The 19420-nt window shown below is 37.1% G+C and overlaps 1 protein-coding gene across 1 annotated transcript; it reads right to left on the reverse strand.

Moving 5' to 3' along the window:
- Positions 1 to 1465: 1465 nt before the first annotated feature.
- LOC110700740 lies at positions 1466 to 4818 on the reverse strand. The gene is made up of 5 exons (XM_021878343.1): positions 4206 to 4818; positions 4058 to 4163; positions 2947 to 3940; positions 1958 to 2829; positions 1466 to 1886 (listed from the first exon to the last, which is right to left on the reverse strand). The coding sequence occupies exons 1-5, from the start codon at positions 4816 to 4818 to the stop codon at positions 1466 to 1468; spliced, it is 3006 nt and encodes a 1001-aa protein (XP_021734035.1).
- Positions 4819 to 19420: the final 14602 nt, after the last annotated feature.

Here is a 19420-nt window from a genome sequence, read left to right on the forward strand (position 1 = left end):
TTTTTAGTTTACAAATTTTGCGTTACATATGTAAAAATCATAAGGAATTATGAAATTGTTTGCCATTGAAAATGATTATAGAGTATAATTATGTTAATTTTCTGAATTAGTTGAGTTTCGTAGAATTACTAATAAGATTTAAATTATTTCATTTTGAAAATGACTTTTCGGTAAATGTTCATTATGATTTTAGTATATGTTCATTTACATTCTTACTTTAGATCTACTATGGCTCATTCTTAATTAAGAAAAGATTACCAAAGTTTTGTTTATGATCTTTACATATTGATGAATGTTTACTGGTATTTAAACAAATATTTATTTGAATGTAAATGCGTACATGTTCAATCTCGTATTGAAAATATGCACATAGACTATAATAATACATGCTTAACTTCATATTATTATATGCTCATGAGCGTCATTTGAATATTATATTACATACATTTTAACTCTAATATCGATAGATGTTTATTCGAACTTGATATATAGATGTTCATTTGGATATGTGTATATTCACACATATATTAATGTATGTTCATTCACATGTTAAAAGATGTTCAAAAATAAATCACATATTATTCATTCATCATAAACCTCTGATGATTCTATTTTAAAATATAATTTAATCTTATGGTATTTTGACATATTGAATTATTATTATTAATGGTCATTTACATTTATAGATATTCATTTGATTTTTTTTTATGTATTTTCTTTTTCATATTAATTAATGTTCATTTAAAAGTTAATACATGTTCATTTATCATTCAATAAATTTTCATTTAAATTTTATACGTTTTCATTTTCATATTGAAATATTTTAATATATTTATAGTTTGTGCATTTCTGAATTTGTAATTATTATTAATGCGCAAATGTTCAATTTTGAATCCTTAGATTTAATGTACTTTTGTTTGGAATGTGTTGATATAATTTTTTTTTAAAAAAACTTGATCGATCTCTTACTATATAGGATAATCAAGTAAAGAAGTTGATGGCGACAAATATCTTGTGCTCATATTATATATTTCATGGAAAACACACACACACACACACACACATATATATATATTAGAGGTGCAACAAGGAGGATATACATATATACACTTTATTATACCAAATGTAACAAATAATGTTCATTTAACAAGACACATATGTACATTTGGTTCACTTTCATGTTTATGAAACAATTATTACATGTAATAGTATAGTTATATAGAAATGCGTTATTATTGTAATCAAATTAAATTTATTTTATATTGAAAATTATTTTTTAACAACGTTTTATTTAAATAAGTAGAATTCTAAGATGTATGTATTTGCATACATTTTACTATGATACTTACATATAGCTCTTGAAATGAACATTTGACAATACAAAAATGAATATTTGTTGAAACACGAATACACAAAAATGAACATTAGATTTTTTTTTTTGAAAGAAAGATAGAGCATATATTAATTACGAAGAGAGGTCCAATTCCGCCAGAGTAATAATGCTTTGGGGAAAAGCACTAAAACGAACAACCTCCAAACTGTCACCCGTATCACCCCTTGCAACCAAGTGGGCTACGGTATTACAACTTCTCTTCGCATGAGAAAACAAACAAACATTAAACCAAGCTCTATCTAACATAATATCATCATAGACGATGTGTATTGGGGAAAATCCCGAAGCTCTTGAAACAATTGCCTTGATCACATTTATTGCATCAGATTCCACCCATACATTTCTGTGACCAAACCTTCGAGCAAGGGTAAGAGCATACCTCACAGCCTGAGCTTCAATGCATTCCGGGGAAGAGAGTTCAGTTCTTTTTGTTGTTGTCAAAAGGAGGCCACCATTTTCATCTCGGAACACTACTCCAAGACCAGCATAGCCACTGGCAGGTACATGGGCATCAATATTTGCCTTGATGCAGCCTTGTGGGGGGGGGGGGGGGGGGGGCATAACCATCTCATGCTGCTACCAACACTTGGCTGAGGTATAGGCAAGAACACTTTCTTTGCATATTCATCATAATCACTCACCAACTTGCAAAACCCAGCAGCTAGAAGAACAAAATTAGGTGTTTCATTCTCGAAAACGATCAGGTTCCTACACCTCCATGCTGCCCACATGAGGGTTGCCATGCATTTCAAAGCCTGCCCATCCACCTTACCCTGCAGCCAGCTCCAACGTGCCAAGAAAGAATCAGTTGGAGCATCCACGAGTTGATCAGCCAAGCCACTGTGAGACCAAATTTCCGACGCAGCAGTGCAATGAAAAAGGGAATGGATTATTGTTTCCCTCTGATCACCACAGACCTGGCAGGAGGCATCCTCGCGCACGTGACGCCCCACCAACCTGTCCATAACTGCTAAGTTACCCTTCACAGCACTCCATATAAAGTGCTTAAGCTTTGGTGGCCCGCTCATTTTCCACACTGAAGACCATAGCTCCTCTGCGTGGCTGCTAACAACAACCTCATTGCCCACACTCCTTGCTAACCAATATGTTGTCTTTACCGAGAAAATCCCATTCTTTGTGTAGCTCCAGTACCTACAGTTTGCCTTATTATGCTGGGGTAATGGGGTAGAAAGAACAGCAGCTGCACTCTCATCATCAAGCAGTTCACGCACCTTAGCAGCATCCCAACATAAAGCCCCATCAACCATAAGATCCCTAACCAGCATACCATCATCAACCCCAGCAGGTCGAAGTAGAACAGAAGGTCGCCCATCCTTAACTAGCCATGCATCCGACCAAACTTTAATGTCTATTCCGTTACCCACCCTCCACACCATGTCATCCCTTAGCAGACCCTTAGCACCCCAAATGCTTCTCTACGAATAACTTGGGTCATGACCCCTCAAGGCATCCATCACCGATGAATTTTTAAAATACCTAGCCTTAAGTATTTTAAAAATTAGAGAATTTTGATTCGAGTGTAGTCTCCAAACCTGTTTAGCTAACAAAGCTTGATTGAAACATTTTAGATCCCGAAATCCCAATCCCCCTTTTGCCTTCGGTAAGCATAATCTCTCCCAACTTTTCCAATGCATTTTCCTCTGGTCCACCGTCGACCCCCACCAAAATCTACACAATAACTTGTGAATTTCATCAATAAGGCCCTCCGGGATCTTGAACATACTCATAATGTAAGTCGGAATTGCTTGAGCTACCGCTTTGATCAACACCTCCTTACCCTGTCTTGACAACAATTTTTCCTTCCAACTGCTTAATTTCTTCCAATTCCTCTCTTTCAAGAAAGCAAAGATGGCCTTTTTGGACTTCCCTATGATCGTCGGCAACCCCAAGTACTTCTCATGTCTGTCTACTTCGCGAACCCCTAAAGTATCAACAATCTCTTGTCTTCTTTCGATGGAAACACACTTACTAAAAGCAACTTCTGTTTTGTCTAAATTGACTTTCTGGCCAGATGCTCTTTCATACACCCTGGTTATATCAGCAATTTTCGAGCATTCCTGCAGAGTAGCTTTTGCAAACAAAATACTATCATCGGCGAAAAACAAGTGAGACACCCTAGGAGCAGCTTTGCATATTCTCGCCCCTCTCAATTTCTTCTCATGAGCGGCCTTTGAAAGTAGACAAGAAAAAGCATCCGCACATAATAGAAATAAATAAGGAGAAATCGGATCCCCTTGTCGAAGACCTCGAGATGGAGCCACCGAACCAAAAATCTCATCATTCACCTTAAAAGGGAAAGACACACTGGAAATACACTCCATAACCCGACGGATCCACAACTCCGAAAAACCCATCTTACACATAACCATCTTTAGAAAACTCCACTCCACTCTATCGTACGCCTTGCTCATGTCCAATTTTAGGGCCACAGTTCCATCTCTCCCTTCACCTCCCCGCTTCATTGAGTGAAAAATCTCAAAAACAATCATGGCATTGTCAGTTATCAACCTTCTCGGAATAAAAGCACTTTGGTTCACAGAAATAATATCATTAAGAAATGGCTTAAGTTTGTTGGCCAAAGTCTTTGGTATTATCTTATATATCACATTACATCAGCTAATCGGTCTAAATTCAGTCATATACTTCGGGTCATTACATTTAGGAATTAACACAATGCAAGTCTTATTAATATCTGAAATATCAACTAAACCCTTCCACCAATTTTTCACCAAAGTAACAATATCGGGGCCTATAATATGCCAAAATTTTTGAAAAAATAGAGCATGCATACCATCTGTTCCTGGGGCTTTGTTAGGGTGCATTTGAAAAAGAGCATTTTTTATTTCCTCCGAACTTGGCACCGAACACATCACATTGTTCATATCATCAGATACGACCCGTTCCACGCCCTCCAGAGCTGTTGCAAAATCAGTAGGGTTGTCTGTAGAAAAGAGCGACCCAAAGTACTCTGAGATAATGCTCCTAATCTGCCCCTCATCAGTGCGCCACTCCCCACTCAAATCGAACAAACCATCTATGCGGTTTTTCTTTTTCCGTTGACTTGCTTTCCTGTGAAAATAAGCCGTATTTTTATCTCCATCCCGCATTTCGTTTGCCCGAGACCTTGTGTACCAGTATGACTCCTCCATTCTTCGAAGCTCATTAATTTCCTCCGCCAATTTTTCACAAGTATCCAGCATCCTTGCGTCAATTTGAGCACCTTGAGCCTCCTGTAGAGCAGCCTCACACTTGCTGATTTTTTTCTTTAACTCTCCGAAAGATTTTGTAGCCCACTTAGTTAGCTGCTTAGCACACAAAGCAATACGTTGATGTGGCGCACACCCCTCCCCCTCTTTCCACGCCTTCGAGACAGTTTCCGTGCACTCTTCTTTTGATAGCCACATAGCCTCGAAACGGAATAATCTCCTTTTTCTCCCCCTCTCATAATAATTGATAGTGTCAAGCAAAATGGGAGTGTGGTCCGAAGCTACTCTTGCCAAGTGTTGCACTGAAAAATCCGGAAAAAGATTACACCACCCATCATTACCCAAAAACCTATCCAAGCGTTCTCTTACCACCGTATCAAGATACTTCCCACGTTGTCATGTGAAGATGCACCCCTTATAGCCAAGATCTCGTAGACCACAATCATCAATTGCATTGCGAAAACTATCCATCAAACTCTCTCTGCGGATTGCACCTCCATCTTTTTCCGACATACTAACTATCTCATTAAAATCACCGAACATAACAAGAGGGATATTCCCCGAATTTTTGAGGTTTCGCATTAAATCCCAAGTCTTATGTTTATTTTCCGCCTTAGGCCAACCGTAAATACCCATAGCACACCACAGCGGAATACCATCACTACTACACACATTGGCTGCAAAATGGTTAGTGGAGAAAGATAACATGGTGACATTCAACTCCCTCCACCAAAAACACATACCACCCGACCGACCCGTACTACTAAGACAAATCCCATTCTCAAAACCACATCGTCTTTTAATTCTCTCCATAACACTACTATCTATTATAGTCTCCATTAGAAAGACTACATTCGGCCTCTCTCTCCAACATAAATCTCGGAGAGTCCTTTCCGCGCGTCCATGGGTTGCCAATCCCATAGACGTTCCAACTCAAGATTTTCAATTCTGTTCGAGGGTCTGGTTATGACCAAAACCCTCTACTTGGATAACACTGTCCCTAGTTTGAGCTAGAACATTTTTTTTCCTCTTTTTTTCGTCCACCATCATTGACTTTCCACTCCCTTCATTCTCCATAATAGATGAGGCCCTCTTTTTTGATCCCCCCTCCCCTGCCAACATCCCACCTATCCCACTACCCTCCCCTGCATACCCTTCTTCCATTCTTTCTATTCTTTTCCACCCCTTAGATGCCTTCCCCTTTACATTTACTCCCTCCTTCACCACCCCCATCCCCTTATCTCGACCCTCCCACCCCATGAGTTCCCCACCTCCTAGCACCTCTTCACTCCCCCCCTGTACAGCACTTCCCATATCCCCTCCCTCCCCATTCCTCTTACCCTCACCTACTACACTGTCCCCAACATGCAACACACCCCCTCCTGCTCAACTCCTTCATCAGCATCATTCACATATTTTTGTGGTCGCAAGACCTGTTTGTTTTTCTGAACATCAAGAACCAATGCCAGGCTAGCCTCTCGCCTTTTAGGTTGAGTAACAGGGCTGCTATCATTATGTTTAGAAAAGTGAAGCTTACGAGCCACACTCACCGGACCAAGCCTCACAGTTTGCTTAGCAGGTGCAATGCAGCCACCCCTTCGAATCACATCCAACTTCTCCCCCCAAACTCTTTCTTTTTCACGAGCTGCATAATTCTTCTCAGTTTACTTGAGTGGAGAAGCCCTCATCCAAGAGCCATACTGATACACAACTGTGCTCGTAGCCTCCCTCTCCAGCTCCTTGGTTTCACACTCCTTGTCCGTATGATCGATCCTTCACAGTAAAAGCAAAAGTCCCCAAGCCTTTCATATTTAATATCCACCCATTTTGATGTCGACCCTCCCGTAGCAATGAAAACACCCCTTCTCAAAGGCTTCCTGATATCAATCATAATCTTCAGTCTCATGAATTCGCCCCATCCAAGCGGATCCGAGTCATCAAAATCGATAAAACCACCAAGAGCTTCGCCAATGTTAAACATTGTCGAGTGATTTCTTCTATTAAAAGGCACGTCAAATAATCGAATCCAAATTGGTGATTTATCAAAAACTACCTCCGAAGGCTGCTCCTCACCTTGAACCGCCTTTAGCACAAGCAATTTGCCATCAAAGAACCATGGACTCCCCTCCAATATTCTTTCCTTGTCAGCGTCATTAAAGAATTGAAAGACAAACAAATTTGTCTCCACCATTCGAATTGCAATATTGTCATTAAGGCGCCATACATTCGTCAAGGTCCGTTTCATGGCTTCAACATTGAAGGTTCGAACAGTCCATAATTTACCTACTAACACCAGTCGGAGTTGATCCTTCGATGCCTCCTCCTCTTCGATTTCTCCGGTTCCCCCAATAACAGCATTCTCATCATCTGTCAGTTTAAATTTTTCCCAGTCTCTAATCAAATCTGCTTTCATGGTGTCTTTAATGTCTTATGAGCACACAGAGCAATCTAATTAACAGGAAATTCGATCGAAAAAGCAATACTACAAGAGAAAAAAAAAAACCACTATCCCTATACGAGGGACCACGAAACCCTAGGCGAGGGACATTTGCAATTCTGATTTACTCTCGGTTGTTAAAAATGAACATTAGATGATGCAATACTTCTTATAATAAAAATAATTTGAATACAATAATTCTTATAAATAATTTTTCTCTCATTTTTATTTATAGAAAATTCTTAAAATTCATTCAGAAAATATATTAATTTGAACAAAAATACCTTGTCATAAAAATGAACATCTAAATGATACATAAATGAACATTTACCAATACAAAAATGAAGTTATAAAAATTTGCAGGAAATTCATTAATGAAAAGGGGTGGGGGCAGGACACGCGCGGAGGGTTGGGGGGTGGGGGCAGGACAAGCGCGGAGGGTTGGGGGGGGGGGGCAGGACACGTGTGGAGGGTTGGGGGGGTGCAAATAGTGTGTATGAAATAATTTGTAAGTAAATAGGGTTGAAACTTTGAATTGAATTATATGGGCCCAAGTTGATATTTTCAATGAATGGGCTGTTCTAGGGCGATCAAGTTGGGCCTTTTTCTTCGTTTTGCTGCTTTTCTCCCTTGAGTAAATCCAATTGTTGAAAGGTTATCAAATCCTTTTTTTTTTTAAGTATGTGATGAATGATACTACCTATTTTTATTGTTGACGTATTCCTTTTTGAAAAGTTTATTTTAAATTGACTTGACTACAAACTTCATTAAATATGCTAAACACATGGTCTATCTGCTTGTTTTAGCAAATTTTTTTCTCTCCTTTAAGTTTGTGCCTAAATTGATTGTGTCATCTAAAACAAACATAGAAAGTAATTAAAAAAAAAAAAGTTATAAGAAGATTGAGTTATATGTCAAATGTAATGACTCGGGACAATTCCCGAACCCAGCCAAATACTAGTTCTTTATTCAAATGTAGTACGGGGTATGTGTTTGGTACAACAAAGGTATAGTATAAAGTATATTATATACAGCAACAAAGTGAATGGACAAAGCAATGTGAGATGATTCCCCCACACTTTGACGAACATTTAACATGGGTACAACCTTCCAATAGTAGGCATTTTGCTCCAATATGCTGAGGATCATCACTTGGGCTTTCAGCAATAGCACTAGCACTAGCACTTACACTAATTCCTGCAGGTAAAAGTACTGATTATTTGTAATCAAATACAGCACGAAATTATTTAATTAACATATAAATAAGTAATAAATTCTGCACTATAAGAGTGTGCATTTATGTTTACATGCAAATAAAGAAAAATGTAAATTGTTTTTTTTTTTAAAAAAAAATATTAAATTTACATGTAATAGACTTGAAATTTTGAGTGATTACAAATGATATTCTTACGTTAAGAAAGAATAAAACACTTACCACAAAACAGAATGACTAGTAACATTAACATGAGAGGGATAAATGATATCTTTCCGGCCATTGTTTGGATACTTTTTTATAATTATAATTAGAAATTGAGAAGATGGAGAATTTATTTATCAAATGATAGATGGAGTTGTGAGCAAATTGTTTAAGCTATTGGCTACTTATACTACTTACTAGATACTAGTATGTCTCTCATTATCTAATTAAATATGCAATATCATTTTGGATCTTTAACAAGTGAGGATCAATAATTTAAATCAGAATTGATTTCTTAATTACCAATTTGGTCTTTGTATCTAGATAGTTACTTATTTCTTGTAAATCTCTCATGATCTAATTAAATATGAATGTGATTTTCTTCCAAGTTTATGAATTAACCCACATTTCTTAATTACCAATTTGATCTTTATATCTAAATATATAGTTACATATTCTTATAATACTTTTGAAATTAAAGTGCTTAGACATTCAATTGAGTATACCCAAGCTTAAGACATGTTCTCTTCCACTTAAATAAAATAATGCATTTTGAACTATGGCTTAGGTTCACTCAGCATCATGTACTTTAATTATATAGTAGCCAAATACAACAAACTAATGATTTGGGTCCAAAGCATGACTTTTGTGAACTTTCCGGCAAACCATTCTCGGGCGAAGCCAACAAACCTTCCATTTTTTTAATATAATTAAATTTTTATTTTTCATTATACATGCTGAAAATGTGCCGATAGGGTTTAGGAGTCATTTTGGCTCTTAAGAGTGGTAATTGAGCTCAAAAAAAGAAAAAAAATATAACGTAAATGACTCGTTTTGCTTGTCATAAAACATCTCGAATTGCGTGTCATTTGAGTTCACTCGAGTTTCTTTTCAAGGTGTTCAGTATATTAGCATTTTGGATGAGACACTATACCAACTTGCCAAGCACGAGTGGTATAGTATCCAAATTGATTGCTCAAACAAATGCAAGTCGATACAACCATAACAGCTAACAAAAATAAGCTCACTTGGAAATCACAAAAGCCTGGGCATTGTGAGGGTCTATTCTGATTTATTGAGCTGAACTGAACGAACTAAATAGAAGTAAGCTGAACTAAATTGTTTATGAGAGAAGGAAATACGGAATTGAGCTGAAATGAATGGAACTGAGGTGAATTGAATTTAGAGAAGGAAATTAGGAACTAGACTGAAATTGAGTGGCAGAGAATTGGTCCTGAGTGCAATCACGGTTTAAATGCTTGAAGATGAATTGTCGATCAATGGATAAGGTATATATACTTTGTATATATTTTTTATTTATTAACACGGTAAGGTCAATTGAGCCCGAGCTAAAGGCTTCTATCATAGAAAGCCTAGCTAGCAGTGTCCTAGATTAATTGGAGGTGGGATTTGTTGCTAATGAGGATCGAACAACCTTGAGGATACGAGACAACCTCTTGTGCCATTGCACCAAGAGGTTTCCATCAGTGGACAAGTTATATAGGAAAGTGAAAGTGGCCAAGAAATGGCCAAATACTTTCGAAACCAATTCACTTGGGTCTAGATAAATCCATATTTTCCGAAAAAAAAAGGTTCAGACATAATCAGCTAAAAAATATCAATAAATTTAGTGTTAACAACAGACTACTCCAATTAGACAATACGTAGGGCTTGTCCTGATCTACTGAGTTGAATTGGACTGAATTGTTTACAAGAAAAGGAAAGTATGAGCTAACTGAAATGATTGGAGCTGAATTAAACTGATTGGAGCTGAACAGAATTAAACTGAACTGAAATTAAGCTGAAGAGAACAAGCCCGTACCATATAAAATAATCATAATTAGATTATATACACCATAATTGCACCACTCATGAATTCGTTCCTATGGTAGAAATCATTCTTTATCAATAATAAAGGATTATTATGGTGTGCTCGTGTGAATCTAGTTGAAAGGAGGGACCACTTTAACTTAATTCGTAGTACTAATTTTGTGTGTATGTGCTGTGTGTGTGTGGGGGGGGGGGGGTCTTGTACGCGTATAATCAAATCATATTCTAATAATTTTAAAGCACTTGAGCCCATAAACATTAAACGGGAATTGATTTTGACACACCCTTAATAGATATTGTCACACCTTCATGTGAGGAGAGTGTAAAAACTGTGCTCTCACATAGGGTGTGCCAAAATCAACTTATGGTGTGCCAAATTCATTTTCCACATTAAACGTGTATCTCTATATATCTCCGTATCATGTAATTTGGGAATGATTAAGGGGTTTTTTTTTTTCACTTCAATGTTTTTTATGAATTTAATTTACTTAAGATAACATTTGTTTTTTCATTTTAATTTGTGATAACACTAAAGTTTACATTTTTATTAAACTTAAATTCTTTTTGTTGAAACTTATACTACCTCCGTTAATTTTTATGTGCAACTTTGAAATATTTTATATCTCACAAACAATACCCTAAAATAACACATAAAAATTAAAAGAGGTAGTATTAATATATAAGGGGAGAGAAAAGACAATAATGTAAGGTGTATAACAGTAAGTTTAATATAAAACTAGATTTCATCGAGAATAATCAATATATTTGTCCTGATTGGTCCATGAATTTTATACGCAAATTATACTCCCTGGTTTTGTCTTTTCTTTGATCTATTTTTGTTATTTTTAAAGTTTGCACAAGTCATGAAATCAAAAGTAGATTTAGATAAGGTTTATACGATAATAACCTTAAGATATGTTTAATTTGTTCTATTAGAAAAAACCAAGACAATCATTTTTTTTTTTCCATTTTTTATAAATGAAAAACAATCATTTTCTTGGCAGCTGCTTCCAAATATTAAATAGATAAATATATTAATTAACATGAAAATTGCCCTCAAATTAAAAAAAAAATGAAAATTCAATTATTATTACAAATTAAAGCCAGCACCAACAAATATAACTATTACGGAGTAATTAAGATGCAATTGATCATGTCATAATTTCTCTTCTTTTTTGTCAGCAGCCACACGTGGATCAGTACAAGGCATGAAGATGATGGTTTATATTTAATTATATTAACCATGAAGCTGAAAATTAGACCACAATAAATAAATATATATATATATATATATATATATATATATATATATATATATATATATATATATATATATATATATATATATATTACGTCACCATAATCTCATCAAATTTGATTTTGTTTTTTCTTTTTAACTCAAGAAATAATACACCTAAACACCAAAATAATTTTCGAAATTTAAAATTCATTATCCAAAATTATTAACAAGTTTTATTTAATTTTCCAATTGAAGATTATTGTACTGATAGCTTGATAAGCTAGTGTTAGTTTAGATGAACTAATACGAGAGGGGGGGTGAATAGTAGTATGTTCCAATCGTGAAACTTATGCGGAAATTAAAAACAAAACATAAAAGGAACTTAAAGAACACAACAAGTTTTACGAGGAACCATCCAGTGCCTAGCTGGAAGTAAAACCTCGGCCCTATTGGGTCTTATAAACAAATTCCATTATAATAGGCAACTCTCCTAGTACAACCTATTACACAGACCTTTGCTTCGCAAGTTCCACCACGGACACTTGACTATGTGATAGGACACCTCCTACCAGACCTAAGACACTTCCTAGGACCCTTTTCTCCCTTTACCCAGGACACTTCCTAGGTGACCCAAGACACCTCTCAGGTTCCTTTCACTTGACCCAAGACACCTCTCATGTTCCTTTCACTCTCTGTGCACTCACATCTACCACTTGAATTTTAGAGATTTCAAACTCATACACTCAAATGTGAATTTAAGAGAATTCACAATCTCACCCCAAAATCCAAAACACTCAAACCCTTTTTCCCGTTACAAGCACTAGGTGAAAAAAGGCCTTTGGCAGCGGTTCAAACCCGGTCTAAGGCACCGGTTTGAACCGCTGCCTATGTGAGGGGTACCAAAAACCATATATTTAGCACCGGTTCAAAACCGGTGCCATAGGGTGAAATAGGCAACGGTTAACCGGTGCTATATGCCCACTTAGGCACCGGTTAACCGGTGCCTTAAACTGCTCTCCCGCCAATTTTGTTTTTGGTGGTAGCTATTTTAGGCACCGGTTGCTGCCTAACCGGTGCCTATTCACCAATTTTTTATTTTTTATTTATTTTTTTTTCCAATTTTTGTGCAATAATATTTTTAAAAAAAACCTATTTCCAGCAATAATAATAACCTGTAATTCCAGCAATTATATTAAATATAATAATTAATAATATTATTATTATAATAACTAATAATAATATTATTATTATTAATTAGATACAAAAATAATACTAAAAACAAGAATGCAGTTATATATATAGATATAAATATTCCCAAACGCAATACAAAAAAAAAGTTGCTTACATATACAAATAATAGTAAGTACATATATAATGAATAATAAGTTATATAATTCAAAAGTTAACATAAATAATTTACAATTACAATGCCATTATTTACATGTGGAAGATGATAAAAGACGGCAACATGTCACGAACTTCATTAAACTCCTTGATTGTCAACGGACCATCCTTTTCGACCTTGCAAAACTTGAAATACAAAAACATTATGTTAAAATTAATTAATTAGGCAAAACAATATGTATTTTATCAAATATTACCTATATGACTTCTACGTAGCCCATTTCCTACATTACTTATCAAATGAACTATTTCTTTCTCATATCATGTCAATGTTGGGTAGTTGTATGTGTATAAGCCCTAAAATTGTATAGGAGGGCATTTTATTAAGGTTTATGACGCTTTTTACTCAAAATGGCCCGAATATGGCCTATATGACTTTAGTTTGCCCATATCCTACATTTCTTATTAAATGAACTTTATTTATCTCATAACATGTCAATATTAACTAGTTATAGGTGTATAAGGAAAGAAATCACATCAAAAGAGCATATTAACACAAAATGGCCCTAATATAGCCCATATGACTTCTATTCAGCCCATTTTCTACCTTTCTTGTGAAATAGCCTTTTTGTTTCTCATAACATGCCATTGTTGGGTAATATTAGATGTCTAAGGCTAGAAATCACATCAATATAGCATTTCAATAAGTTTTAGGACTTACCTCATCAAGCTGTTGAGTGTCCGTACAATGAGTCACAATGTCAAGCATGAATCTCATCACATACAAAGCACAATCAAGTCCATTCTCTTGTTGTGCGCACTAGCATATGACAAACAAATCACATCAGTGAAACATGAAAAGGAAATGAGCAAATATTTACTAACATAGATTTTCAAGATAATCACAATATCATGTAAATTACCAACGGTGACTTCCATGTTGGACCCTTTGGAGCACGACAATGTAGCTTCTTCATAACACTGTAGTAAAAAAAGTACATTCAAATTTGATTAGTCGTATGATTACTAAATTAGTTATTATTAGCAATAATCATCACTAGGTTGCTATATATATTTACTTTTGCAATATAGACTTCACGAGCCACTTCTTCGATGATCGAGCTGAATCAAGGTGATAAATTGTGTTAGTGGAATTACAAATCACCATGAGGCTCCAATGCTCCCTACATAAGTTCACAATAGAAAAGGTAATTAATATTTAGGAGTCAACATATAATGAGGCCAAATCGATTGAATTTGACATGGTTAGACTTACTCTCTATAACATGGTGCGAATATGAACTTGTCTCCCGCACGCGCTGATTCCCTAATACTCTGTTCAACATAGTACAACACGTCATGGGGGTTGCCTATGATTCTAGTAGTGGATAACTGCTCGGGGAATAACCACCCAACTTTACAAGGAGAATCAGTGTCAGTTAAGTGCTCCTGTAGTGCTCTGCGTGCATGAACATTGAATAATTTATCAGATGTAGGATAATCACCATCAATTTGAATAACTTGAAAAAAGTATAGATTATGTGGGCATTGAAGTACCTCATGAATGTTTGAATGAGGGAAATGTTAAGCTTTGCACCACGTAGAAATTCCTTCACATCTTCTTTGCTGATCCATGCAATTGCATCCTCATCATAGTGGAACATTGCCTTAGGAAGTGCAACTTCCATGGGATCGACCAAATGACAAGCACAGTTGTGAAGAAAGGTCATGTCAGCAGAGAGCGATTGAAGAACAATGTCTTCAACAAGTGGAGTAGGTGGCATGGGTGAACCTATCGAAGAGTGAAACTTCGACGCTTGTTCACTCTTGGACCGTTGTTCACTTAGCTTCTTCTTAGGTTGATCAATTCTTTTAGGCTTCTCCACCCTCTTTCTCTTTGAAGTTTTGCTTCCATTCGAAATCTGAAATAGTTTGAGAAATAATAAGTTTCAACTCACAATCACTTATACATATGTAATTATTATATGGTTTGAGAATGTATAAGTTTATTAGTTAAGAAATGAAGAAAATAGGCAAGTGAGTAGCCATTTCGGCTCAAAATGGCTTTATTTTGATGAATTGGACCCAAAAACTTAGAACTTGGCGATTTTTATGTAATTTAAAATGACAAACACTTATAAATATGTGATTATGAGTTGTTTTGAGATGCAAGGAGTTTACAAGTTGATAAATGAAGAAAATAGGCAAATGAGTAGCCATTTTGGCTCGAAGTGGCTTTATTTTGATGAAATGCGGCAAAAAAATTAGAACTTTGCTTCTTTTATAAAATTTCAACTCACAATCACTTATACATATGTAATTATGATATGGTTTGAGAATGTATAAGTTTATTAGTTGAGAAATGAAGAAAATAGGCAAGTGGGTAGCCATTTCGGCTCAAAATGGCTTTATTTTGATGAATTGGACCCAAAAACTTAGAACTTGGCGATTTTTATGTAATTTAAAATGACAAACACTTATAAATATGTGATTATGAGTTGTTTTGAGATGCAAGGAGTTTATAAGTTGATAAATGAAGAAAATAGGCAAGTGAGTAGCCATTTTGGCTCGAAGTGGCTTTATTTTGATAAAATGCACCAAAAAAATTAGAACTTTGCTTCTTTTATGAAATTTCAACTCACAATCACTTATACATATGTAATTATGATATGGTTTTAGAATGTATAAGTTTATTAGTTGAGAAATGAAGAAAATAGGCAAGTGAGTAGCCATTTTGGCTCAAATGACCTAGCTTTTGATGAAATGAAGAAAATTGCTTAAATTTTTTTATTTTTTAAAAATATGCAACTTCCGCCGCACCGGGACACCCGAAGGAGTCGCCCCCGCTGCCGGAACAGCGAAGGCAGCCCGCGCCGAGGCCACAGCAGCCCTGGTAGGTGGTTGCCAAGGCTGCAGCAGTCTGGCAGCCACCTGTCGGGGCTGTTGTGGCCTCGGCGCGGGCTGCCTTCGCTGTTCCGGTAGCGGGGGCGGTTCCTTCGGGTGTCCCGGGGCGGCGGAACTTGCATTTTTTAAAAAAAAAAATAAATTTTGAGCCATTTTAAATCAACTTGGCGGACCTTGCATATTGTAAAAAAAAAAAAAAAAATATTTGGCGGTTTTATTTTAAGAGTGTCTAACGGTTTAACACTTACAAAAATTGAGAACTAAATAATTTACCTCCTTATTAATCAACTTCACCCATGCACGTGGCCAATCAATGAAGCTACCTACAGCTTGCCAAAGCGTTGTTATCTCAACCTCCTCTATTGGTACGGGTAGTGGGATGTCTTCGAACCCCGCAACCACTGAATCGATCCCAACCGAGTAATGATGTGGCCCCGCCGTAGCACCCGTCGTCGGTTGGGCACTACCATACGCCACCCAACTCAACACCGTACTATTTGCATGCCCCGGGGCTAGAAGTGCACACCGGGTGTCTTCCTACACAAGTATATATTTAAAAAGAAGATAGTTAAATAAGACTTTTACAACAGCATAGATAATATAACAAATTTCATTAAGGTAGAGGGTTACAAATCACCTGTAACTCTGGAAATTCATGCAGTGTTGGATTTTCAAGCTCCCTCGAGTCCGCATGTGTAGGAGTAGGAACCTGCAACAGTACATCAATCATTACACCTCAAATCTCAATTAACTCAGTATTTTAAAACTTTTAATAACCCAATTGATTTTACCTCAGGTGGCACATCTTCACCACGTATCTCATCTCCTCCATGTCTATAACCTTCTCCTTGTCCTTTTGGTTCAGAACATGAGTCGACCGGGGTACTCGTGAGGAACGACAAAGTCGGTAAGTTCATCAGCTTCGCCCAAGCATTCAATTCACCAACTAACTCGTTGCATACTTGTTCCTTAATTGATGCCACCTTGGCATCCAACTCCCCCGGTGAGTTAACACTGGCTCGAGATCTACCCAATTTTGTGTATTCGGTACCCATCACCTTATTCCATCCAAGCAATGACCCTCCCGAACCTACTACTCGTCTTGGATGGTATGGCCTTCCCAAAGCCATGGTGAAAGGGTCATTCTCCACACTTGGTTCAAATTTGCCTGCACCATCTCTTTAGTGTGCTCAAGCTATAGCATAAGGAAAAATGAGGTCAGTAAAACAGTTAATGGTTTGTACAGTGATTTAGATGCAAAAGTGACTTAATTTCAACAATTCATAGGTAACTTACAAGCTTATCCGCCAGTTTTTTGGCTTCCGGACCCTTGATGACCCATTTTCCGATTTCCTTATCAAACGTATGGAGAGAACAAAAGAAATCACCGGCACGACTCACCAATGTAGTGATAGTGGAACTAGAGGGTTCCTTCGATGCCACTAGAAGCTCTTTAGGGTATAAACCCGAACCGACCCACTCAGGTCTCTTTTCACCAAAAGTCTTAGGACCCATACGATGGACGTATTCCTTCTTTTCTGCATTCGCTTTATTTTTCTCTCGAAGTTCCTACAAAACAAAAAATGTTAGTCTCATTGCTACAAAAAGTGTCAAGCTATTATTCAATTGAGATCAGGTTTACACAAACTTACAATGGCTTTCTTTTGAGTCTTCATTATAACGAACTCTTCCCAATCATCTTTTGACACGGTCGACCATATTTTCCACGGGAGACGGTCATCCTCTTCAGCATTCTTCTTCTTTGTTTGCACCTTCTTCTTCTTGTAGATCCACCGATTAGTCAACTTGGTCTTAAAGCCTCTGAATCTTTCCGCTAATAAAGATTCAAACACCCTTCTCTTCTCGGGATCATTAGGAATAGAAAACAGCCTCTGCAAGCACAAATTAAAACAGATTATTAGTTTCTATTTAGTAACAACCATAAGGTTAAGGTATCTTAAATTGTCTAAATGTGCCAAAAACACACTTACCCTTGTATCATCCCAAAATGCTTGAATTAAACCCGGATGTACTTGCCGCATTACAAGTGTAATGGGGATTTTCCGCGAATATATGCCAACTTGATTAGCATATTTTCGACGCCATTTGGGCCCGGGTTGGCCTTTGTTGTCATACTCCAAGACCATGGGATCGTCCGGTTTCTTAAAGCTTCTCGTCGGAGCCCTTCTTTTTCTTTGAGCTGGTGCCTTTTCCCCCCCTCCACCACCTGTGTTGTTTTCATCTTGTCCTTGGCCTTGACTTTCAAGAGTCGGGTTCTCACCAACAATCTCACATGCTGTATTTACAATGGCCGGTGCACGTTCAGCTGAAATTTCAAAATCGTCAAGCCTACGCTCGAACTCATCTTGAGCCTGATCCTCTGGCTCACCCAAGTCATGTGTCTTTTAAAAGGGTAGCACCACCTCATGAACACTGGACCGCACAACTTAATCTCACGCACCAAATGAAGAACCAGATGAACCATTATGTCAAAAAATGAGGGTGGGAAATACATCTCAAATTTGCACAAAGTCACAACCACATCTGCTTGCAAAGCATCTAGTGTACAAGGATCAAGAACTTTGCTACAAATTGTATTGAAAAACGAACAAAGGCTTGTAATCGCTTCCCTCACGTGTTTCGGTAGAATACCACGGATTGCAATCGGTAGGAATACTTGCATCATAATGTGACAATCATGGGATTTCATACTTGTCAGCTTCAATTCTCCATTTAAGGTTACAAATCTTTTCATGTTAGATGAGTACCCTGATGGAACCTTAATGCCGTACAGACATGCACAAAACATACGTTTCTCTACCCTTGACAATGTATAGCAAGCCGGGGGTAAATAATTCTTTTCATCCTTCCCTTTACCCTTAACTTTCTTCTTTGACGCATCTTTGGCCTTTCCCTTTCCCTTGCTCTTCTCGTTCCCTTTTTTCGAAACATTTTCATCTTCTATTCTCGGCTCCTTCCCCTTTCTAACCTTTTCTTGAGGCCACAATTCTGGACGAATCCCCATCTCTTTCAAATTTAACCGTGCACCCTTTCCGTCCTTTATTTTGCCTGGGATATTCATAAGCGTCCCCAAAAGAGCATCACACACATTCTTCTCTATATGCATCAAATCAAGACAATGCCTAACGTCATGTTCTCTCCAGCACGGAAGCTTCCAAAAGATTGATTCTTTCTTAAACAGAGCAGCTGAGACCACAGTTTTTTCTGATTTTCCAAACACCGTTCGTATCCCTTTCACCTGAGCACTAATCTCAGCACCAGTCAATGGTTTAGGCGCAGTATCCTCTTCCACGGTTCCATCGAAAGCCTTTTTCTGCCTACGGTACGGGTGATCACGCCTAAGGAACCTTCGAGTCCGTAGGTAGACATCTTTGTGAGAATGAGTCAGGTATACGCTTGATGTGTCATCAATACATGTGGGGAATGCTTTTTTCCCTTTGACCTTGTACCCACACAAGTTGCCATATGCAGGGAAGTCATTCATGGTCCACATAAGGGCTGCGCGCAATGTGAACATCTCGTTCTGGTGAGCATCGAAAACGGAAACCCCTTCGTCCCACATCTTTCTCAAGTCGTCAATAAGCGGCACAAGGTAAACATCTATGTC

This window comes from Chenopodium quinoa, unplaced genomic scaffold, assembly GCF_001683475.1.
Source record: "Chenopodium quinoa cultivar QQ74 unplaced genomic scaffold, ASM168347v1, whole genome shotgun sequence".
Taxonomy (NCBI): Eukaryota; Viridiplantae; Streptophyta; class Magnoliopsida; order Caryophyllales; family Amaranthaceae; genus Chenopodium; species Chenopodium quinoa.

Bases quoted from the DNA above. Each gene is read 5' to 3' on its own strand.
- LOC110700740 (XM_021878343.1), bottom strand. From the start codon at position 4,818: ATGTGGCTATCAAAAGAAGAGTGCACGGAAACTGTCTCGAAGGCGTGG. The intron at 2,830-2,946 runs GTTTGGAGACTA...AGTTATTCGTAG, and splicing joins AAGCTTTGTTAGCTAAACAG to AGAAGCATTTGGGGTGCTAA. The intron at 1,887-1,957 runs GTTATGCCCCCC...TGTACCTGCCAG, and splicing joins GTTGGTAGCAGCATGAGATG to TGGCTATGCTGGTCTTGGAG.